The 23,668-nt window shown below is 38.7% G+C and overlaps 2 protein-coding genes across 3 annotated transcripts in view; one reads left to right on the top strand and one right to left on the bottom strand.

Annotated features, from left to right (window-relative positions):
- Window positions 1-1,960: 1,960 nt before the first annotated feature.
- Window positions 1,961-11,363, top strand: ggt1b (gamma-glutamyltransferase 1b). 2 transcript variants are annotated; one of them, XM_017489715.2, is made up of 13 exons: window positions 1,961-2,125; window positions 2,271-2,444; window positions 3,656-3,786; window positions 4,664-4,753; window positions 4,995-5,187; window positions 7,969-8,126; window positions 8,256-8,405; window positions 9,199-9,335; window positions 9,620-9,807; window positions 9,960-10,087; window positions 10,283-10,395; window positions 10,543-10,656; window positions 10,967-11,363. In XM_017489715.2, the coding sequence occupies exons 2-13, from the start codon at window positions 2,272-2,274 to the stop codon at window positions 11,111-11,113; spliced, it is 1,722 nt and encodes a 573-aa protein (XP_017345204.1). In that variant the 5' UTR covers window positions 1,961-2,125; window position 2,271; the 3' UTR covers window positions 11,114-11,363. The 2 variants fall into 2 exon arrangements, with proteins under 2 accessions (XP_017345204.1, XP_053542829.1); XM_053686854.1 differs by lacking the exon at window positions 8,256-8,405.
- Window positions 11,364-11,640: 277 nt separating this feature from the next.
- Window positions 11,641-23,668, bottom strand: part of ggt5b (gamma-glutamyltransferase 5b) — a 28,687-nt gene continuing 16,659 nt past the window's right edge. Inside the window, exons 2-13 of the mRNA XM_017489716.3 lie at window positions 22,419-22,546; window positions 21,306-21,404; window positions 20,198-20,393; window positions 19,406-19,566; window positions 19,132-19,169; window positions 18,928-19,036; window positions 18,683-18,813; window positions 15,985-16,166; window positions 15,802-15,893; window positions 15,332-15,444; window positions 14,512-14,622; window positions 11,641-13,529 (exon numbers count right to left, since the gene is read on the bottom strand). Of these exons, the coding sequence (XP_017345205.1) occupies window positions 13,383-13,529; window positions 14,512-14,622; window positions 15,332-15,444; window positions 15,802-15,893; window positions 15,985-16,166; window positions 18,683-18,813; window positions 18,928-19,036; window positions 19,132-19,169; window positions 19,406-19,566; window positions 20,198-20,393; window positions 21,306-21,404; window positions 22,419-22,546 (1,507 nt within the window). The 3' untranslated portion in view covers window positions 11,641-13,382. The remainder of the gene's footprint in view (window positions 13,530-14,511; window positions 14,623-15,331; window positions 15,445-15,801; window positions 15,894-15,984; window positions 16,167-18,682; window positions 18,814-18,927; window positions 19,037-19,131; window positions 19,170-19,405; window positions 19,567-20,197; window positions 20,394-21,305; window positions 21,405-22,418; window positions 22,547-23,668) is intronic.

The following is a 23,668-nucleotide window of genomic DNA, read 5'->3' as shown; positions in this document are numbered from 1 at the left end:
AAGTATTCACCCCCCTCCCCCCCTTTATTTAAATTAGGACTATTTAATTTTCATGAGCACACACATGAAATATGTTAAACAAGGTACACCTGTGCTGATTTCAAATCCACCTTGTCCAATTCTATGGTTACAGGATAAAAATATCCCTGACTGTGGCGACCTCACAGCTAAAACAGCAGATCACATCAGTCCTGCTGTCATGACCTGCTTGTGAAACTTTGTGGTAGTTGATAGGAAGAAAAAAAGCTGGAGAAGGTTAAAAAAAGATTGTGAAATCCATTATAGCAAAACACGGCAAAGCCCAGACACTACCAAGATCAGGACGTCCATCCAAATTGAGCGTATGGGCAAGAAGGGCAATTGTCAGAGAAGTGTCCAAGAAGCCAGCTACGACAAGGAGTTATAGTGCTCATTACCTGAAACAGGAAAACCTGTGCAGTCATCAGCAATATCATCAGCTCTTCACAGATCTGGCCTCCATGGGAGAGCGACCAGAAGGAAACCACTTCTGAGAAAGTCTAGCATAGAGGCACACCTGGAGTTTACTAGAAGGCATGTGACAAAATCGGAGCGCTTTTGGAACAAGATTTTGAGCCTATGACCATTAATGATTAATGACAGATTCTCCTGCTGCGTCATGTTTCTTCACAGCCTCCTCTCCTGCACTCTTTTTGGTTTGTTGTATCATTCCTTACTTGTTCGCTTTGGCTAAGACTTCAGAGTTGCATATAAACTTTTTTAACCTAAAAGAATGTTAAAAGAAACAAAGAGAACATGCTTGCCATAAAACTCAGAACCGAAACATCTGGTAACCCTGTTCCCTGGGAAGGGAACAAAACGTTGTGTGATTAGTGATTCAGTGAACTAGTGATTCAGAATGCGGTGTTTGACTCAGGAACAGGTCAATACTGAAGAAATACTGAAGAAAAATGCCTGCTGCACAGATCTAATTGTATACATTGCCTCCAGAAAGTTCTCACCATCTAGTGATTCTTTTTTTCCCATGTTGCAGCATGAAGCATATCAGCATTACTGATATGTCCCAGACTTGCTTGCTTAACCAATAAGTATTCACGCCCTCACCTTTCTTTTACGTTGTTTTCCGATATTTTGTACGACTGCAATCATTTGTGAAATTAAAATGAAAGTAAGCGGTTCAATTTCATTTAATTGTCTCAATACTTTCTCCATTTGACAAAGATTGGAGGACATGCGGGACGCAAAAGGTACACAATTTGCGATATACACAAAATTACGTATGGAAACGGCTCAAGCGCAGATTTCTTTTGCGATACACCAAAACTTATGCGACGATTAGTTTTTTTTGAAGGATGACGTCATCCCGCACAGGATTTTATCAGTAAAAGGCCAATTAGATGGAGACAGCAAATATCGCAATCTTTTTTTACGCACTTTCACTTTGTCGATAACAGAAAAGCACAAAAAGTCGGGTTCCCACAGCGTTAAACTCCCGCAACGTTGAGTTCCCTTTGAAAGCGAGCAGCACTGACTTTAGTGAGAGACAGTGCGCAAGCTCTAGAGCTAGAAATATGTATTAGACCAATTAAGAAAATAGAGAAATGACACAATGATAATAGATTTTGGGTGTTCGTTTAAAAAAATAATAATACTAATACTGTGTATAAACCTATTATAGGCAAAAGAAGCAAGCAGTAAATGCAATTATAAAACATAGTATAAGTATCATTGTTTAAATTCACATCGATTGTGAATGATGTGTTTTATTCACACATCTCCTTATAGAGACTGAATCATGGGCAATTTTGGTTGTATTAGTTATACTTCACTCAGTATTTCTAACAGTCAGTGCAGTACAGTTAATCTTTCACCGTGGCTGCAGAAAATGCGGCTCGAACTGATTAAACATTTAATCCAGGTTAGCTTTGTGATGTTTGAAAGGTGTAAGGGTTCAAAGGTCAAACACCTTAGCCATATGTACTTCCTCACCTGGGTGTTGCAGCAACCTGTAGCTGTAATAAAAAGCAGCATAAACCAGTTATTCACTCTCTAGTCTCAAGTTAAAGTTTAATTTCACAAGTGGGGTTATTGCATCAGTGCTAGTAAGAGTCAGTACGCTAAGAGACACTGGCACGCTCAGTTCAAGGTAAGAAATGTTCTTTTAACAAATTTTAAGTCAGTGGTAGGAGTCTGTGAAGGTGATCTGTGTAATAATAAAAAAACAACAACAACAAGATTTAAACAGACTTTTCAAACTACCAGGACATTGATCTTGTGGTGTTTTGCATCAGGATGGTGCGGAAGTCGGTGGTGGTGGGTTTGACGGTGCTGCTAATTGCTGCAGTCGGGACGTTTTTAGGTGTGTTTTTTGGATATAAGGGTAAAGTTTCATCTGTCGTCACTGAGAAAACGTACGCACATGCCGCTGTAGCAGCAGACGCCGGGCCGTGCTCCGAAGTTGGCAGGTGAGAGCTAAACACATGCACATTATATAATAACAAGTCCTGTGAAGTTACTGTCTGCGATACTTTCTTGTCCATTATGTCACAAGACTGTGAAAGTGGAGGAATGTGTAGTAGGAAGCAGATTGTCCAACTGATACTCACGCAATGCATGTTCAAGTTTTTTGCGAGTTTATCAGGTAGACATATCCCATCGACCAGGGGTGTGTAACCTTTTTTATAGCACGGACCAGTGTTTTCTGAAATAGCGCCTATGTAAATTTGGATAGTGGCTCTTAAAGGGGAAACACACAATAAATAATACAGTGGCATCGCATATAGCCTAGAGAGTTTTTCATTCTTGCGGGTCGTGACTCGGTGGTTGGGGACCGTTGCTATAGATCACTATACTGTAGGTGTGTCATTTCTGACTGTAGCCCATCAGTGTTTAACAATCTGCTTCTACTCCATCCATCAGTAGAAAGGGGCAACTTTAGAACCAGATATTATTCGTGTTGTTGATCATTCTCAGCACAGCGGAGACACTGTAGTGTATGTGATGCTGGTATGAGTGTATCAAACAAAGCAGTGTTCCTCGACTTTTATCACATCCAGAAATATCCAGTGGTCTGCACTGCTGGACAACACAATGACCCTGATATTGTACTTACTTCCATCATCACATGCTTTTCTGACAGTGTCTTGAGTGTTGTCAGTACTTCTTCAATGCTGACCAACTCCAGTGGAAAAAAAAAAGTCAATTTCTATTTCCTCAATAATATCTGCTTATTAATATTAATAGCTGAGCTACGATCAGTAACTGAGCATACAACATGTAACAATGTGGTGTTTCCATCCATCCATCCATCCATTTTCTGTACCGCTTATCCTCACTGGGTCACGGGGAACCTGGAGCCTATCCCAGGGGGCATGGGGCATAAGGCAGGGGGGGACACATTGGACAGGGTGCCAATCCATCGCGGGGCACAATCACGCACACATTCACACATTACGGACACTTTTGGAGATGCCAATCAGCCTACAATACATGTCTTAGGGAGAACATGCAAACTCTGCACACACAGGGCTGCAGCAGGACTCAAACCCTCAACCCTGGAAGTGGGTAGTGTAGCGCCTATATGGTGTGTATTAGATGAAATGAGCAGTGAAGCAAACAGCAGTGTGTATGTGTGTGTGTGTGTGTGTGTGTGTGTGTGTGTGTTTCTGTGTTTCAGAGACATTCTCAAAAAGGGTGGTTCTGCTGTAGATGCAGCAATCGCTGCCCTGTTGTGTGTAGGTTTGATGAATGCTCACAGTATGGGGATCGGAGGAGGCCTGTTCCTCACCATCTACAATGCTCACACAAGTACACACACACACACACACACACACTTACACACACACACACACACACACACACACACACACACACACACAGAATAAACAATCCCCCTCTCCTCTGAACCATGCTCTTACACAACACACTCACACTAAACCATCCCTAGAGTGAGCGATAACATGTCTGTCAGATAGTTAGAAAGTTGGAATTGAACTACAAATACAAATCTACAAAATGCATAACACAGTAAGGGCAGCCGTAATATCGAAACACCTCCACGGATTTTGCTACGTATGTGAATATGGATATGTGCCAGACTTATCTATGTAAGAGTCACATTTGAATGTGCTGGAGAGTGAATAAACGACAAGGATTAAGAGCCTGGAGAACGAATGACGAGCAGAAGAGATGTAAACATAAGAAAAGGCAGATAATCAGCATCAGATCACAAATTGATTAGACTTAAATATCTATTACACTATGACACGTAACTATCCAACAATTCTCAGATCACAAGGAACTCACCATTAGCTAGCACAGTTTTAAGTCTAATGATTGCATGTACTGCTGAGTTTGTTAAACTGGCTTCTTACACCACATGAACTCTTCATGCAGCCAGAGGTAAAGTGTAGAGAATAACCTACATAAAAACACTTCCATGTAACATACATGTACGTTTATTTAAAGTATAAAAAGTATGTAAAAAAGTATATAAAGTATGATATTGGCAGAAACAGTCATTTTTGCCAGAAACTGGGTTTTTCATCGTTTTTCAATTTTCCCGACATCAGCCACAGCAACATTTCATGAGTTTTCCCAGATTTCCAAACATATTCCACACATATATCATCCTTTATTATATTGAACTTTTTAACAAAGACTTTCTGATTTTTCTTTTTAATAGGACAAGTGGAAACAATTAACTCGCGTGAAAGAGCACCCTTTAACTCCTCTCGGGATATGTTCGGGAACAGCACTGATCTTTCTCGGAAAGGTACTCATAAACTAGTTACACAGTCCAGGATCCAGTCTTCAGGATCAGGGAGGCGATCCAAACTACAGACAGGCCGTGTCACAAGTTTAATAGAAGGGGGGGTTGGAATTGTGTACTATGGGAATAATAATAATAATAATAATAATAATAATAATAATAATAATAATAATAATAATAGATGTAATAAGATTCTTAACGTGAATATTTTGAAAGGTTTCTGTTAAAGTTGCTTTGTTTTCAGGCGGCCTTTCCATCGCTGTTCCTGGAGAAATTCGAGGATATGAGCTGGCTCATCAGCGTCATGGCAAGCTGGCCTGGAAAGAACTGTTCACGCCAAGCATCGAACTCGCAAAGAACGGATTTCCTGTTGGTAAAGCTCTCGCTGGAGCCATTAACAGTAGCAGAAATGCTATCCTCACGGACGAAGCTTTATGGTGAATATCTACTGATCTTCACCAGATAGATCAATTTAGATTTTTGTTTCAGCTTCATGTCTTCTGTGCATCAGTTCTCTGTTTCATGCTTGAAAATGAATTCCGTGCTCTGTCTGTCAGTTTACATACGTGTCTCAGTTCCGTGTTTCGTGTCTCAGTTCCGTGGTTCGTGTCTCAGTTCAGTGGTTCGTGTTTCAGTTCCGTGGTTCGTGTCTGAGTTCTGTGGTTTGTGTCTCACTTCCGTGGTTTGTGTGTTCCGTGGTTTGTGTTTGAGTTCCATGTTTTGTGTCTCAGTTGCGTGGTTTGTGTCTCAGTTCAGTGGTTCGTGTTTCAGTTCAGTGGTTCGTGTTTCAGTTCCGTGGTTCGTGTCTGAGTTCTGTGGTTTGTGTCTCACTTCCGTGGTTTGTGTGTTCCGTGGTTTGTGTTTGAGTTCCGTGTTTTGTGTCTCAGTTTTGTGGTTTGTGTCTCAGTTTTGTGGTTTGTGTCTCCGTTCTATGGTTTGTGTCTCAGATTTGTGGTTTGTGTCTCAGTTCCGTGTTTCGTGTCTCAGTTCTGTGGTTCGTGTCTCAGTTCAGTGGTTCATGTTTCAGTTCCGTGGTTCGTGTCTGAGTTCTGTGGTTTGTGTCTCAGTTCCGTGGTTTGTGTGTGAGTTCCATGGTTTGTGTCTCACTTCCGTGGTTTGTGTGTTCCGTGGTTTGTGTTTGAGTTCCGTGTTTTGTGTCTCAGTTGCGTGGTTTGTGTCTCAGTTTTGTGGTTTGTGTCTCAGTTCCGTGGTTTGTGTCTCCGTTCTATGGTTTGTGTCTCAGATTTGTGGTTTGTGTCTCAGTTCCGTGTTTCGTGTCTCAGTTCCGTGTTTTGTGTCTCAGTTCCATGGTTTGTGTCTCAGTTCTGTGTTCTGTCTTTCAGTTCTGTGATTTGTACTTCAGTTTGTAAGGTCGCATACAGTATGTATCCATGGTTTTGTGCAGAACCACCAGGGCGGTATCCTTCAGTACTACGAGAAATTTCTGTGAGATTGTTTCTTTGGCAACGACCTTACATTTCCTTGACCATTACCCCATGTGGATAGCCCAAAAATAACCTCACTATGTCATGATCACCCCAGTCATTCTCCTCAACCTAAGTAACCAAGGTGGTCTGGTGGTCCTCCACTTAGTTGTAGAACTATCTACACAAGTGTCACTGCGGTTTCTTTTAGAACTAGAGGACACATCATATCAAAGTCATCACGCATGTTCATAACATATTGTAATAGTGCACCTTGTGACATTTTACTTTACAATTCGCTGGTATAATTCAGAATTCATTGATCCATCAATGATGGAAAGTTGTCCTGGCCCAGATGCAGCAAAACAGGCCCAAGGCATGATACTACCACCACCATGTTTCACAGATGAAATAAGATCCTTATGCTGGAAGGCAGTGTTTACCTTTCTCCAAAATTAACACTTCTGATTTAAAGCAAAAAGTTCTATTTTGGTCTCATCTGTCCCCTAAACATTTTCCCAATAGAATTCTGGCTACATGATCTTTAGCAAACTGCAGATGAGCAGCAATGTGATTTTTTGGAGAGCAGTGACTTTCTACTTGCATGCACACCATTGCTGTCAGTGTTTTCTTGATGGTAGACTCATGAACGTTAACATTAGTCAATATGAGAGAGGCCTTTAGTTGCTTAGTAGCTACCCTGGGTTAATCGGTGACTGCATGGACTTTTACACGTCTTGTTCTTGGAGTGATCTTTGTTGGTCTCCACTCCTCAGGAAGGTAAACATGGTCGTGAATTTCCTCCATTTGTACACAATCTGTCTGTGGATTGGTGGAGTCCAAACTCTTTAGAGATGATATTGTAACCTTTTCCAGCCTGATGAGCAACAACAACTCTTTTTCTGAGGTCTTCAGAAATCTTCAAATGTTCATGCCATGATCCACTTCCACAAACATGTGCTTTGAAAATCAGACTTTGATAGATACTTGTTCTTTAAATAAAACAGGGCGCTCATTCACACCTCACTGTCATCCTATTGATTGAAAACACCTGATTCTAACTTCACCTTCAAATTAACTGCTAATCCTAGAGGTTCACATACTTTTACCACTCACAGGTATGTAGTATAGGATCATCTTCCTCAATAAATAAATGAACAAGTATAATATTTTTGTCTCATTTGTTTAATTGGATTCTCTTTGTCTAGTTTTAGGACCTGTGTGAAAATCTGATGTTGTTTTAGGTCATATTTATGCAGGAATATAGAAAATATCAAAAAGGATAAGCAAATTTTCAAGCACCACTGTAGGAAATATTTGATTTAGATCAATCAACATACAGACATATTTGCTTGTTAAATCTATTTCTTTGACTATACTGTTCACTTTTTTGAGGAGGAAAATATATATCACTCGTGACAGTTAGCTTGCTAGCTTGTTGTTAACAAAGACGAATATGGAGGCGTCCATGTCCCCCCCAAACACACACTTTCTAGCTTGAGGTTGAAAATAAAATCAAGTCGAATGCAGCCATAGAACTGTTTTGGTTTCAGTTTAGTTTTTGTTTGTCATTAGTGTGTTTTCTGTAACAGTTCCATGTTTTCATTTGTGTTTCGAGTTTCAATTTCATTCTTTTGCTTCAGTTCTACATTTCTTGTTTCAGTGCTGTGTTCAGTTCTTTGTCTTGGGGCTCAGTTCTGTCTATTTGTTTTATTTTCTGATCTTGTGTCTCGGTTCTGTGTTTAGTATTACTATTCTGTGCTCTGCGTTACAGTTCTGGGCTTTGTGTTTCAGTTCCGTGTTCTGTAAAAATGGAGATATCTTAAAGGAAAATGACACAATCACCTTCCTGAAGCTGGCGGATACGTATCAGCAGATTGCAGAGAAAGGGGCAGATGCTTTTTACAATGGAACGATCGCAGAAAATCTCATCAGAGACATTAGGAATGCAGGCGAGTTTCTTTCTGTAAAAATCTGTCACAGGAAGCCACTGATTTTTCCTTTAATTTGTCACCCATTTGCTTTTTGAAATGTATAAATAGAGAAAAATTTTGTCTGATGTGTGTGTGTGTGTGTTTTAGATGGCATTATAACTTTAGAAGATTTAATGAATTACACTGCACTGTTGGATGAAAATCCTTTGAAAGTATCAATAGGTGAATTTACAATGTTTGTGCCAAACGCTCCATCCAGTGGCCCCATTCTCTCCCTCATCCTCAACATACTGAACGGTGAGAACACATCTCTCTGGCAAAAGCAACCACTTGATTTAAACGTAAACATGTTAACTTTTACTCATAATGAAAACAAACACAAACGAATTGAACGCATAGGCTCTACTGACTGTCAAATACACGGATGTATTACAACCCCGATTCCAAAAAAGTTGGGACGCTGTGTAAAATGTAAATAAATGTAAATAAAAGCAGAATGCAAGGATTTGCAAATCTCATAAACCCATATGTTATTCACAATACAACATAGAAAACGTATCAAATGTTTAAACTGAATAAATGTACCGTTGTAAGAAAAAAAAAAAAAGGTCATTTTGAGTTTGATGCACGCAACACATCTCAAAAAAGTTGGGACGGGGCAACAAAAGGATGGAAACGTAAGTGTTACTGAAAAGAAACAGCTGGAGGTTAATTGGGAACAGATCGGGGATAAAAAGAGCATCTTAGAGAGGCAGAGTCTCTCAGAAGTAACGATGGGCAGAGGTTGACCAATCTGTGAAAAACCGCGTCTACAATTTGTGGAACAATTTCAGAATAATGTTCCTCAATGTAAAATGGCGACTACTATGAATATCTCATCATCTACAGTATATAATATCATCAAAAGATTCAGAGAATCTGGAGAAATCTCTGTGCACAAGGGACAAGCGTGAAAATGTAAACATACACGTATGACCATGTGCATCTGCATGAAAATACTTTTTAGTTGGGTTCAACAGGATCCCAGTCCCGATACACACCTCTAGATCAGTGTTTGGTTGTGTTTATCACAATCTCTTCCCCTCTGCAGGTTATAACTTCACAGCAGACAGCGTTTCCAGCACTCAGAAGAAAATTCTCACATATCATCGTATAGTGGAGGCTTTCAAATTTGCATATGCTAAACGCAGTGTTCTGGGAGACCCCAAATTTCTTAACATCACTGATGTAAGTTAGTCTTAGAGCTACAGCAACACCAGAAAATGCCTTGTGTGTCTAACTACAATAAAGAGAATATAATTCTCTTACAGTCAATAGTTGGTACAGTTTTATTGCTTAAAAACTAGAGACACCCTGGAAACTTGTAAATAATGAACAGAAGGTGGCACCAAGAGTAAAAGTATATAGAAAGAGTTCTGTGTAGCTGCCTCAGATTTTCCTGAACCTATACTGTTAAATGTACTGTTATATTCCTATGTTTAATATATTGCTTTATGTCATTTCTTCCCCAGTTTATCCAGAACATCACATCTAAAAGCTTTGCGGATTCAATCCGGCAGAAAATCACAGATAACACGACACATAACGAGAGTTATTACGAGCCCGAATATTTTCTTCCGGAAAATCATGGAACATCTCATATTTCTGTAGTGGACGCAGACGGAAGTGCAGTCGCTGCCACCAGCACCATTAATCATTAGTAAGTGGTCAGAAATCTATCTCTCCTTCAATCTAGCTAGATAGACTATCTTTCAAGATAGAACATTTGTGTTCTTATCCTTATGTTCGAAAAAAAAGTGTATCTAAAAAAACGTGTTTGTAATAATGATGTCTTTTTTTCTGTTGCCATAGTTTTGGCTCCAAGGTCATGTCCTCATCTACAGGCGTGTTGTTGAATAATCAGATGGATGATTTCAGTTCTCCTCTGATCATTAATGGATACGGCGTTCCACCTTCACCTAATAACTTCATCCTACCACGTTAGTAAACTTTCTTCTTAAGATTTTCGGAGCAATGGGCAAGCTTGTACGATTTACATTTGATGATATCTTACTTTCGATGTGTTACGTGTGCAGTGTACGTAGTACTTCGGTGTACCTAAAGGGAGCAAAAAAAAAAAACAGAACTGTTACAATTTACTTTCTGTGATGTTGCACATGAATTTCTATTTCTAGAAAAGCGTCCCATGTCGTCTATGTGTCCTGCTATCCTGTTTGACAAAAATAATAACGTTAAACTGGTGGTTGGTGGCTCAGGAGGGACAAAAATCACAACATCAGTTTCTGAGGTAAGTTGTTTTAAAGTTTTTAAGGAAAGAAAGAAAGAAAGTCGTGAGGGATGAAAGATGCTGCAGAAAAGAAATGTATTAATTAATCAATTAATTACGCAGTTCATTGATATTGACTTGTGGTGAAGTAACAGAATTGTGTTTTAGGTCATTTTAAATTCACTGTTCTTCAACTACGATCTGAAGAAAGCCATTTCTGATCCCAGAGTTCATCATCAGCTCAGTCCAAACTTCACTTTGTTTGAGTCAGACTTTGACGTGGTGAGTGTAAACAGCCATTATTTACTAGCACTTATGCAGAACTGTATTTTCTTTGTCTGTAAATTTAAATAGTGGGAATGAACATTTGAGAAAAAAAAAAGACACTGGGTAGTGTAATTTCTATTATTGCCACAGAGTAATTTCTATAACTGCTCACTGTCAGATCCTAATGTGATTAAATGAGTGCAACACTGTATGACTAAAAGTATGTGGTCACCGGGTCATTATATTGTGTTGATAAACTAATCCTTTCTTGTATACTATATGTAAATATTATATGCAGTCTGGATAATTCTGTCTCCCTGTGCAGGCTGTAATTGATGGACTTATTAAGAAAAATCACCTGACTGAGATGTTGACAACAACAGGTGCTGTGGTTCAAGCGATCCTGCGAGAGGAAAACCGTCTATACGCTGAATCCGACCCTCGAAAGGGAGGATACGCTGCAGGATACTGACAAGCCTTATTTTTTTTTCCTATTTATCCATGAAATGTCCTAACATCTGTTTAGATTTCATAGCATTAGTGATATTACATTGATCAGACTGTCACATGACCTGAAGGAGTTTCATGCTGAAGGAGTGACCTGACGGAGTTTCATGCTGTCATAGGTGTGACATTTCAGACTTTTTTTTAAAACCAGACATCCTAGTAATGTCTTTGTATGTGACTTAACAAATTAAGTTAAAATTAAAACCTTAACCTTCTTTTTCAGTTTTCATCATATCTTTGAGTTTAATATGTATGCACAAGCAGATAGTGTGATGCACCAAACACCTTGGTTTCAAAAAGGAGTCACTATATTACACATGTAAAAACACACACGTATGTTTGTAGATTGCTCCATACAGTGTTCCACAACACACACACATTCATACCACTTGAATGATAGCAGATATAGCCAAGACTAATAAAAAGTCACATTAAAAAAATATATAGTTCCCATTACTGATGCAATATAATATATCTTTTTTTCTTTCTTTCTTTCCTTTTTTTTAATTTTTTTTTTTTTTATTTCCTTTAATGGTCCTGTGGGGTTGTCAGTGCTATTTTAAGTCTAAGTTAACACTGATGTACTCCATGGGACAGCAAACAACAATAACTGCATGGCTACTATACACAAACAAAATTAAAGCTAACATTTTGGCTAATGCAAAAATGAACATTTGTCATTTGGCTATATGTCCTGCTAGATCCCAAAAGAAACCCTGATATGTATATTAAAAAAAAAAAAAAAAAAAAAAAAAATACAGTAATGAAGTTTAAAAATCAGTACAAAAACTATACAGTTAACATCACGATTATGTAAAATTATACAAAACAGTATTAAAACATAATATTAATACAATATAGTATTAATACAAGTATAAGTATAAGGCTACATGAAAAGTAGTCTAAATGATGTCACATTTCCATTCACTTGAGGCACAGTCTGCTAATTTGGCTCAGTTTGGTTTATTTGCTGCTCTGTGTGATGCTTTGTTTTGAGCTTTTCATAGCTTTTTTTTTTTTTTTGTAGTGTAATTGTTACTCTGATACATTTCTATCCAGGCCTGTATCAATAATGTATGTTTATTCAGGTGAACAGAACAGAATCTGCTGCTTGATTTAGCTTCATTTTTTGTGAAGTAGCTCTGCTTCAGATCACATATGTCTAGGGTAGTAATGTATTAAGAATGGGAAACTCACAGTCAGATGTACTGTAGAGCACTATTAATATGAACTATGTATTAAGATGAAACATTAAATGCCAACCAACATTAAATGCTAGTGGACATTGTAGTGACAGTTCTAGGGGCTCACACCTAAAGGTCATCCCAGAAAATTCCTGTAGGATGCCTGAATATATTTAAAGTATAAAACTCAATATAAAATTTAACAGAGTTTGGTGCCAAGAGAAATATTCTTTAGGAAGCTCTGGAACTCCAAGGTACAGTCCTGCGTTTTGTGCTTGCCTTTTCATATCGGAAGGAGCGGGGTCTTCAGAGGGCATAGTGGTTTTTATTTTGAACGAGAACACCACTACAGTACAGGGAGTTTAGAGTGATCATTTTGTGTTATAAAATAGGCAGTTGTTCCTATGGCAACAACTGGCAGCTCAGTGATTCGAGATACTATGCGCAAATATGTCATTTTTGTTTAGGGTTACTGTCCTACTGTATTAGTGTGACATGAGTACAGGACATTATACCTCCCTCCCAGCAAAGGTGAACTACGTGGTAAGAACTTTTAGTTTACACAGTATATATATATATATATGAATAAAGCAAACTCTAACTAAGAACCATTGCGAAGTCTCGTCAATTTTTAGTTTGAGTACGATCTGAAACAGTAGTGATTGCATTTCCTCTTCTGACCCTTGCCTCCAGGATTTACTCATTGTGTTTGATAAATGCCCTCCTTAAAACCTTGATTTTTGGACTTTGTACTAGATTGTCAACTAATCATCGTCCAATTCATGGATCCCCAAATCTCTTTTGAGTCTTGTGTGTTACACAAGAAAATTCATGTAAAAATTGGTCATGTTATTTTACAGTAAAATATAAACTCAGTTCCCTGTATTAGGCTGCTACATTACATAAAAATCTCCAGTATAAGGAATAAGTAATAGGCAGAGATGTACGGTCTCACACACAGTATAATATGGAAATGGTATAATCTAGATTCTCTACAGTCAAATGAAAAAGTTCTGAGTTAAGATGTGAGTTGAATCTGCTCCAGGGTGATCAGTAGCCTGATGCTTCTCCTTTTTTCCTAGCGTCAGAGACAGCGGTGATGCAGCCGTGCTCTTTCATTATGCCATTCACAACGTTGAAGGAAAATTGGTTATCTTTTACGTCATGTCCGAAAGACTGCATGGCTTTCTTCATCGACTGTAAAAGAAAAAAAAAACCCAAACATGTTAACAAATGAAAACAGACCATCTTATTGATGGGAATGTAGGGAAACTGTCAGTTACAACTAAGCATGTGTCGCTAATGTTCAATATGTGATATTTTGGACATGTACAAATATTTTCACTTGTCCTGCATTCCATTCAGGAGGTGGCTCCCTAGGTAGGCAGCATTTTTAGGCAGCATCCACCCCATACTGAAGGCAGAATCAGCATACTGTTTTTTGTTTGTTTAGTTTTTTTCAATATATAAGTACCTTATTATGGACATATTTGAAAAATGAGCCATTTTTGTTTGTATGAATCGCATCGCATACATTAGCTGAAGTTAACGAGCAATGATTAAACGAATGCTTGAATCTTATTGGTCAGAAGGTGTTGATCTATTTTCTATAACAGCCCAACTCTGACAGTACTTCTGGCTGTAATTCAAATCCCAGGATTATTTTAAGGCGCTCGTTTAAGGAAGGAGTCTCCACTGTGTCAGTGCTTTGTAACAATCTTATTCATTTCAAAAAGGAGAGGCTGGTGAGTGAATAATTGTTTATAGCTGTTATAAATGGTAACAGAAACTATTTTTTTTTTTTTTGTGGACGTTCCACAGTCTTAAACGCAACTATAAATGATTAAAAACTATGATGTGTTGCTCTTCCGTTAATAAGAAATTCAATCTTTGGCAAATTGCTGTGGTTTAAGAAGAATAAAACATATTCCTTACTTAAATGCTATCCAATGAGAATAGACAAAGCTACACATTAAGTCAATTACAAGATAATCTGTTATAGAGGTTACGATCAGCGCAGATTCATTTACTTTCAGAATGTGCAAATGTAAGGTACAATCCTGTATGTGCAAGTTCTAAAAGGCAGTGGTGTGAATAACAGAGTCGTGGCTTTATGGTCTAATGTATAATAGTGCAGAGAAACAGTAGGAATTTGAACTTTTTCTGAAATCATATCTACCTCATTAAACCCCCGCTCTACCAACACTGAATTATCTGAGCTGACAAAAACCACTTTGTCATGGATGGCATCTTCCAGGTTCATCCCAAGCCACAGTTTGTTCATTATTGCCTGTATAAAAGGTCAAAGAACACAAAAACATTTAACAAAGAATAAGTGTAAAGAAAAAAAAAAATCACAAAAATTCTAGAACATTTATCAGTTATCTCTCATGATGTAGCGTTATACGAGTTAGTACAGTATGTACTAAGTCTCAATGAAAGATATTCTTTATTTAGAAATGTTGAGTCCAAAATGTTAACAAGCTTTGCACATGTAAAACAATAAGAACTTCTTTTTAATCATTAATGAAATTACTATGTGTAACATACATAACTATACACGTATTAAACGTTGTCAGTTTTACAGGATGTGTAAAACAGTTTTGAAATTGTACATGCACTTTCCACAACACACATTCTCTTTCCCGAACCTGTCCTGAACATTCTCTCTAATATAAATGTGATTTTGACTTCTCTGAATAAGTTCTAGCTGATGGGAAAATCCAGTTTTTGTTTTTTTTACCTTGGTAGTATCTTAAGTGTTAGAATAGAGAGAGAGAGAGAGAGAGAGAGAGAGAGAGAGAGAGAGAGTAGAAGTAGAAGAAGGTAGGTGGTTAGGTGGACTAGATAATAAGGGTAACTAAGACCATGCAGGAAAGTGGAGCAACAAGTAGAATTAGAGGACAGAGGAATAAAACTAGAAGAACTAGACACAATACTCTGTGTGTATGTGTGTGTGTGTGTGTGCATGCGTTCAATGTGTGCGGTGTGTGCTTTACCGTGGCAATGCCGGTGATAATCTGACTCCCTCCAGATCCTCCGATAACTAAAACTTTCTCTCTGTGCTTTGAGTGGATAATAACCGGTGACATGGAGGATGGTGGCTGTTCACCTGCACAGACACCAAGATACAGATTAATTAAAGCTAAAAAAAACTAAAAAAACCCCAATAATAATTAGCATACCCCCTGTGATTTCTTTATTTTTATCCCCAAGAAACGATGACCAAATATTAAAAGATGGTGTGAGGGTTAATGGTACAGGAAACAATGGACCAATGGTGTATGATGGGTTAACAGGGACAAAACTAGGGGATGTGTGTGTGTGAGACAATTCTTATCATTATTCTATTACTATAATAATAATAATAATAACAATAATAATAATAACAGTAATAATAACGATAATAATAATTATCGTTATTATTGTTGTTGTTGTTGTTGTTGTTATCGTCTAGAAAGCAGTTTACCTGCAGAGACAGAATCAGCTCTTCCACAGAAATCCGCCACCTCGTTGTTTAGTATGATCCCCGTTTTAGGAGAATAGATACCTGATCCAAAACTGAACAAACAGGGAAAAAAACCCACATAAGCAAATAAACCCTACCAAATATTAGCATCTGATACACACACTGTGTAACTGCAGTACTCACATGTGATTGATGGTGCTAGTGACAGAAACTGCTGAGCCATCACTAGCTAGAACGGAAACATGCGTTGTCCCAAATCGATCGGTGGAGGGGGTGACATTGTAGTAAGAAATTGGGTGTGTACCACTGCTGCTGATCATCGACCTGATGTGATCAGCAAAGCCTGAATCCATCAGATGGTCTGCCTGAAACAGGAAATGAGCGAACAGTAAGTGACGAACAACCGAAATGAGCTAGCAGAAAGTTATGAAGGCCCAAACTGAACAGACAAGAAGCCGTAAAGAGACTAAATTAGCAATCACACAGTCAAAAACAGCAAGGATAAGCAACCAGGCAGTCAAGAATAGCAAAGATAAGCAACTTAAATAAAGATACTCTCTATTGAATACTTGTTCCAAATCCCACAGCCTTGCTACAATACAATCATCAGCCGAGGCAGGATCTGGCTCATAGTACGTGGCAAAATGAAGAGCAGAAATCATAGACTGGCTTGTGTTCATTACTCTGTATTAATGCACTTAACTAGGCCACCATACATTAGTTAAATTCTCGAATCTGATTGGTCAGCAGGTGTGCATTATTTTAGTATAACAGCGTGGCCTGCCATGATCAGGCGACGTGGCAATTAAGTGCGTCACGTGATATAAATATGGCACCTGTGAACCGTGCCATCAGCCTCTATTATCTGAAGTGAAGACGCAGTTCACAGGCCTGCCCTGGTATAACAAAGCTACACAACGTCTCATTCCCTTCTCAGGGAACAGGGTTACATGCGTAACCCAGACGTTCCCTTTCAAAGGGAACTTTGATGTTGCGTTTAGCATAACACTATGGGAAGAAGAATACCCACTCCGTCATACCAAGGGTACGGCCTGTCCAAAAAGACCCAAGCCCGAGGGTCACTGCAAGACACTTGAGCCCAGGGTGGAGTGAATATCCAGGCTATAATAATGAAAGAATGTGTGTGGCGTAGACCACCCTGCAGCAGCACACCCATCCTGTAAGGATAGCCCTTTGGACAAAGCCTTCGCAGAGGCGAACGCCCTAGTATAATGAGCCCTTATGCCCAGAGGCGTAGCGAGACCGCGCGCTTCATAAGCAGTAGAGATTGCTTCCACTACCCAATTAGAGATGCACTGCTTTGACACAGCATCACCTCTACTGTCACTGCCAAAGCAGACCAGCAGCTGCTCCATCTTACGCCACTGACCGGAGCGTTGGACGCAAGTACAGAGAGCCCTTACTGGACACAGCAGGTGTATTTTCTCTTGTTCTGGTGTGGGGAATGGAGGAGGGCAGAAAGCCTGCAACACCACATGGTGGCGTTAACAGCGTTACATGCGTAACCCATATGTTTCTCTCTGTAAAAGACACAAGTTGTGTTTGTTGAGAGAGAGAGAGAGAGAGGAGAGCGAGGGGAGAGGGGGGGGGGGGGGGGGACCCCGTGGACTCCTAGTGGTCAGTGGTGTAATTGCAGGGGGTCTAGTTTTAAAAATGTTTAAATTAAAAAAATAAAAATAAACAAAGGATAATTCAGAGTCAAATTAAATGTCACACCAACAATAAAATGTAAAAAATAAAATCCTGAAATGTTTTGATTCAGTTTTAATGTTGATATTATTCATGTTAAATATTATCAAAATAAAGCAACATATATAGAAATGACTGTTTAATATATAGCCTATAATTGTTGTGGCGTGAGGGGGTCCTTGTGGATTGTTCGAAATATTCTAGGGGTCCAAAGCTCACAAAAGGTTGAGAACCATTGTTCTAGTGTATGAATTTTAGAAAGGTAATATCGTCTCAAATGGAACCCATTAGTTTTTTACTAACCTGAAAGTTTGCCCCCCATCCGATTAATCAAGAAAATAATCAGCCAACTATGAAAATCATTGTTAATTGCAGCCCTAGTGTGAACTATTGTGACTCTGTGTTTAGCTGCTGGTGAGCAAGGTGATGGGAAAGGGGAGGCTTGTGAGCCCCCTGCTGGACAAATAATTCACACCTCTCCACAGACACAAAACAGACAGGACAACTTAAAGCTTTTTTTGATAGCAAAACACCGCTACAATAAAATAATAATATTTAAACCTAGTAGGCTAGATTAAAAAAAACAACTTGTGAAACACTGCAAATTCTTAAAGCCCTGAGTATCTACTTTCATATGAGCCATTAAGTACTCCTGTGGAGTGTGACATCACAAATAAATTCAATGCTGAACACGGGCAAACCAACATAGGTAGAAATTCCATGTTTTGGCCTCTGGTAAAAAGAGATAAGCTGAATATTCCTCACTTAGCCTAGATAACCAAACACATGAGACTGGGCAGCACTGGAGCTTCCACTTGCCCAGTGGTGTAGCTAATGAATTCATGATTTTTTCACCTCTAAATTGAGCAAGCAGAATGTTGTTTCGATTCTACAGGAAGTAATAATCAAACAAAATGAGGACAATGGCATCACAAGTCACATTAAACTAGACACAAAAAGACAAGCAAACAGGAATGAGCAAAGATTTGAATGAGGAATTCATAATGAGGCCGAGTTGAGTGTATTTTAGTGTGGCAGGGAGTGTACTGGGACATGGATGTATCGTCAAGTTGGTGTTTTGGTGGATGTATCAAGGTGTATGTGTGTCAGTACTTCCCTAGAACTCACACACACTCACACTCAATCTACTATCGAATGCAAATGTGCTTACTCTGTACTGGCTGTGCAGCGGGTCTCTGATATTCTTCTTCTGTCCGTTTGCGAACTTTAGTGTTTCTATGTATCTATGAAGTGTCAGTTTTCTCTCCTCACCCTTCACGTATGGTGGAGACAGTCCAAAACCTGCAAAACACACACACACACACACACATCCTACATGAGCTATGTCATTTTTGGTACTTATATTGTATAAAATTTTTATTGTATCTCTTCTTTGGTGATTTTAGTTAAACAAACCCTGCATGACATTGAGGATGAAGCTGAGTAGAGTGCCTCCAAATGGCGGAGGAGGGAAATGCATGGTAAAATCGCCCAGCGGAACCGATAACGCTTCATCGACCCTCACCTGAACACACACAATAACACATATAATAAACACACATCAAACAATATAACACAAGTCCACTAAAATACATACAGTAACACACTAGTCATTCTCACCTTAAAAGAGCTTAGATCCTCTAATGACAATGATCCACCTGAAACACACACACACACACACACACACACAATGAAGTGAATTTATTTCAATGTTTGCCATATTCTTTCTTTATATTCTATTTGGTGTCAAATGAGCCATTTAAATCTGTTAACCAAACACTAACATATTCATAGTTTTTTTTTCTCTCTCTCTCTCTCTCTCTCTCTCTCTCTCTTTCTCTCACACACTCACACAAACACACACACATACACACACACACACACACTAAAGTACCTTCTGCCTTCACATCTTGGATTAAGTCTTCTGCGATTTTGCCTGTATAAAAAGCGTCGGGCCCCTTTTCCGCAATCATTTCCAGAGTGTCAGCAAGTTTTGGGTACCGTAGTGTATCGCCTGGACCGATCACGGTTTTATCCTCGCGGCAAAATAACTGACTACAAAAACAACACACAAACAAAAACCACACAACAATTCACTACAGATCAGCCGTCTGATTAAATGCTAGGTAGCTACATGTATGTGTTGTCCAGTACCAGGCTGACGTGGTTTTCTAACACGTGTCAGACAGATGTCAGATGGATGTCAGATGGATGTCATTCATAATAAAGTTGCTTTATTCAGGAATTTCCATTTAACATGATCAAAAGCCATCATTCTTCAGGCAGACATGCAGAGTTCAACAGATCAGACCGGACACAGAGGTACAAGAAACCAGGGCAACTCAGAAAACTAGAAGGGAAGTAGAAGAAGGTAGGTGCTTCGGTGGACTCGGAAATAAGGAAACCAATATGGAACCAAGACAAGCAGAAAAGTGGAGCAACAAGTAGAATTAGTGGAAAGAGGAGAAAAACGAGAAGAACTAAAAACAATACAGAGTACTCTGTGTGTGTGTGTATGTGTGTGTGTGTGTGTGTGTGTGTGTGTGTGTGTGTTTGTGTGTTTGTGTGTGTGTGTATATGTTTATGATCTGATCAACAATGCCTGACTCCATGAGATGCCTGAAACCACATGTGTGTATTGTGTCTGTATTTATGAATATATCTGAATGTGTGTGTGTGTCAGTACCACAATGACGTGCTCTGCACCAGTTTAGTGATGGTTGGGTATTTGAGAAGATTGCTGAAGTACTCGGGAACAGGAAAGCCTTTTCTGGCCAGTTTAATGCTGGGCTGGAACAGTCGAGCCCAAGGCAGTTTACCAAACCTGGAGTGAGCATATTGATAACCACGCAGCTCACCTGGAACACCAATCCACTGTGCACCTACACACACACACACACACCATTAGATATTAATATAGGTGCAGTAGAGTGTTCTGATTAGCTGAAGTGAGAGAGGATCTAATCCAGGCATTGCATTACTCGCTATTCATTTACGCATTTAGAATAGAATAGAATAGAAATATATCCGAAATGAATAAGCAAAAAATGTTCCTTGTATGGTTCTGTGGGTTTGGCCTGGAATCTGTTATTTCACAATCAGATCTTGTGTGTCTGGTTTAGATTTAGGCTTTCAGTGGCCGTATGGGGTTGAATTAAACACAATGCCTTATGAGTATCTGGTATCCGTGTGAAAATACAAGTACAAGTACAAGTGTAGGCTTTATCAGTGTTCTGGTCAATCAGCCCAGGAGATCTATTTACATTTTAGAGCAAGACTGTAACAATGATGTTTTTAAATGCCTAATCTACTCACCAACCTTTTTATTAGGAACACATGTACAACTGCACATTCATGCAAGTATCTAATCAGCCAATCAGGTGACAGCAGCGCAGTGCAAAACAAATCATGCGGATACAGCTCAAGAGCTTCAGGTAATGTTCACATCAACGTCAGAATGAAGAAAAAGTGTGATTTCTGTGACGTTAACTGTGGCATGGATGTGGGTACCAGATGGGCTGGTTTGAGGATTTAATAAACGGCTGATCTCACAATGTTTAATATATCTGACAACATTTTTTTAAAATATAAAGTTGTTATACTCTACTACTTTGTCTCATTTACAACATAACAATCTTATAGCCAGTTTAATATAACATGCCGTCTGTATCATACTGGTACAGCACACTAGCAACAATACAATTCTGAGTTGGATGGTGAGTGTATATTACCTGTATATTGTCACACCTCTAAGTAAAATGATAAGATTAGTAAACTGATGCAGATTGACCTACCGACTTGACCTAATGTTATGGAAGTGGGACATTTGTCCAGCAGGTTTGCTGGGAAGCTTTTAGGGACCGTTTCTCTTGAGTTGATCACGCTCACATCACCTAGAAAAGAAATACATTATTATTATTATTATTATTATTATTATTATTATTATTATTATTATTATTGTCATTGTTATTATTATGCTCAAATGCCTTACAGTACTTCTCTGGCATATTAATTCCCCTCCAAAAGTATTGGAATGGTAAAGCCGATTCTTTTGTTTTTGCTATACAGTGAAGACACTTGGGTTTGAAATCAAAATATGAATATGAGACAACAGATCGGAAACTCAGCTTCCATTTCCTGGTATTTGCATCTAGATGTGTTAAAAAACTTTTTTGAGGTGAGTAAAAGTATAGTAACAATACTGCGGCTGATTAATTTCTTCATACAGGAAGCTGTCATACATTGAAGCTGTCATTACAAACAAAGGCTTCTCCACTAAGTATTCCATACATTTCAGTTAGCGTGTTCAATACTTCTTCCTGTGTTATTCCTCTTTATTACACATAACTTCATTTATGGACTTTAATGCTGTGAATTCTTTATATTTCCGGATTTCTTGAGTTAATACTGATGTCTGGTGAAAATTTCATGTGAATGGCCTCATTGGAAATATATTTACTGAAAAAAATGTTGATGCTAATACTTATTTCCCCTGCAGCATATATGTATATATGTTGTTCATGCTAGATCATCAGTATGTTGTAACACTCAAGTTGTCATATTTGGTTTCAGCTGGTTTTGGGCCAAGACAAATATTTTTACAAAGCTGCAAAATAACAGCTGTTAACATTTTTCAACTTTTCAAAACTTGGGCCATGAAGAGACAATAATAGTTCCTATAACCAGGTCAGTGACACAGGAAACACTGATGTCGGTTGAGTGACACTTAGATGTTTCCCTCCACTTTCCCTTGCTTGAGTTCCTTTGTCCAACTCTGAGCAGTTAGCTGAGAGAATGAGGCATTTATCTTTAATGAGACTTAAAACGCACACCTTTGGCTCTGATTAGGATACAAAACCAGTAGGTGAAGTGAATGCGGGTGCGCTGAAAACAGTAATTAAACATACCGTCTTTGTTCATGATGGTGAAGATGGAGCCTCCTCCAATTCCCATGCTCTGAGGATTAATTAGTGATGTACATAGCAGCGCAGAAATAGCAGCGTCTACTGCCGAGCCGCCTTCTAACAGAATATCCCTTAAAAATGACAAACTTTATTAGAACAATTATTCAGTGTAGTCCTGATGTGTTCATCACAGTATCTTGTAACAACTTCCCATACTGAAAGAGAGCAACATTAATGGCATAAAACATTGAGCTTCAATTACTGGGTTAGGATATTCAGAGTTAGAATATTATTTTATATCAGTTCCAATGTGGTTTAGGCATGGTAATGGGAAACACACAGTACTGCTACCATTTAAGTGGTTAAATTTGGGCAAAAATGTTGCTAAGCAACTGGGAAATATGGACTCAAACTTAAGCTAGCTAATGGCTGAGGCTAATAGTTTAGTTAGCTAGCAGATCATCATGGATTCTTTTATATGAACAAAGTAAAGGTACAGTTTCAGTAAAAATGAGACCAAACAGTCAGGAATATCAACATTTCCCTCAAATGTGTTAAAAACTTGCTAAGAAAGCACCCAGAACACTGATCAGAACATTCCAGATTGTGACCATGAAAAGAGTCGACCATTCTTCTTGTAAACATCTATTTGAATAGATAGTAGATCAGTAGATATTAAAGATAATTTCTATTTCTGCTCACCCATTACACCTTATCTCCCACAGAGAAAAATACTTGAGTATCCCTTAAATGTATTGAAGCAGCTAACAAGGAAAACGCGCTACACAGCCAAAAGAAATGCCATCGTTATAGGCTACACATTTTTCTACATATAAACCACCGATATGAAAACAGCTTAACATGGCTTAACATGCTGAAACAGCAAACTCTGACTAAAACTATGAACAATTGCTGTTCCCGGGTGGTTCTTTAGGTACATTAAACAACACTATCTTTTTTCTAAAAAATTGCTTCAGTCTCATAGCTATTCCCGATGTCCAAGAATCCTCTCCACACACCAAAATGATAGTGAGCTGGCACTACATGTTCAGACAATATAACCCACCCCTCCAACCCACAAACAGCCATAATATTTTAGACAGAATAGCTCGTTTGGAACGAAATTCACACACTCGAGCTAAAACAAGAAGACAGACATAACACTGAGGAACGTGCATGTCGATACTTTGGGGAATGGAAGCACATTTAATAACACAAGAACAATATGTCAAGTCTCAGCAGTCATCTGATAG

Source organism: Ictalurus punctatus, chromosome 16, assembly GCF_001660625.3.
Source record: "Ictalurus punctatus breed USDA103 chromosome 16, Coco_2.0, whole genome shotgun sequence".
In the NCBI taxonomy this organism is placed as follows: domain Eukaryota; kingdom Metazoa; phylum Chordata; class Actinopteri; order Siluriformes; family Ictaluridae; genus Ictalurus; species Ictalurus punctatus.
This window is presented reverse-complemented; position numbering and strand designations above follow the sequence as displayed.

What these genes read in the sequence shown, in the direction of transcription:
- ggt1b (XM_017489715.2), top strand. Translation starts at nt 2,272, where the DNA reads ATGGTGCGGAAGTCGGTGGTGGTGGGTTTGACGGTGCTGCTAATTGCT. An exon ending in CATCTACAATGCTCACACAA is followed by an intron (nt 3,787 to 4,663) that starts GTACACACACAC and finishes TCTTTTTAATAG; the next exon opens with GACAAGTGGAAACAATTAAC. An exon ending in TAATAACTTCATCCTACCAC is followed by an intron (nt 10,088 to 10,282) that starts GTTAGTAAACTT and finishes TTCTATTTCTAG; the next exon opens with AAAAGCGTCCCATGTCGTCT.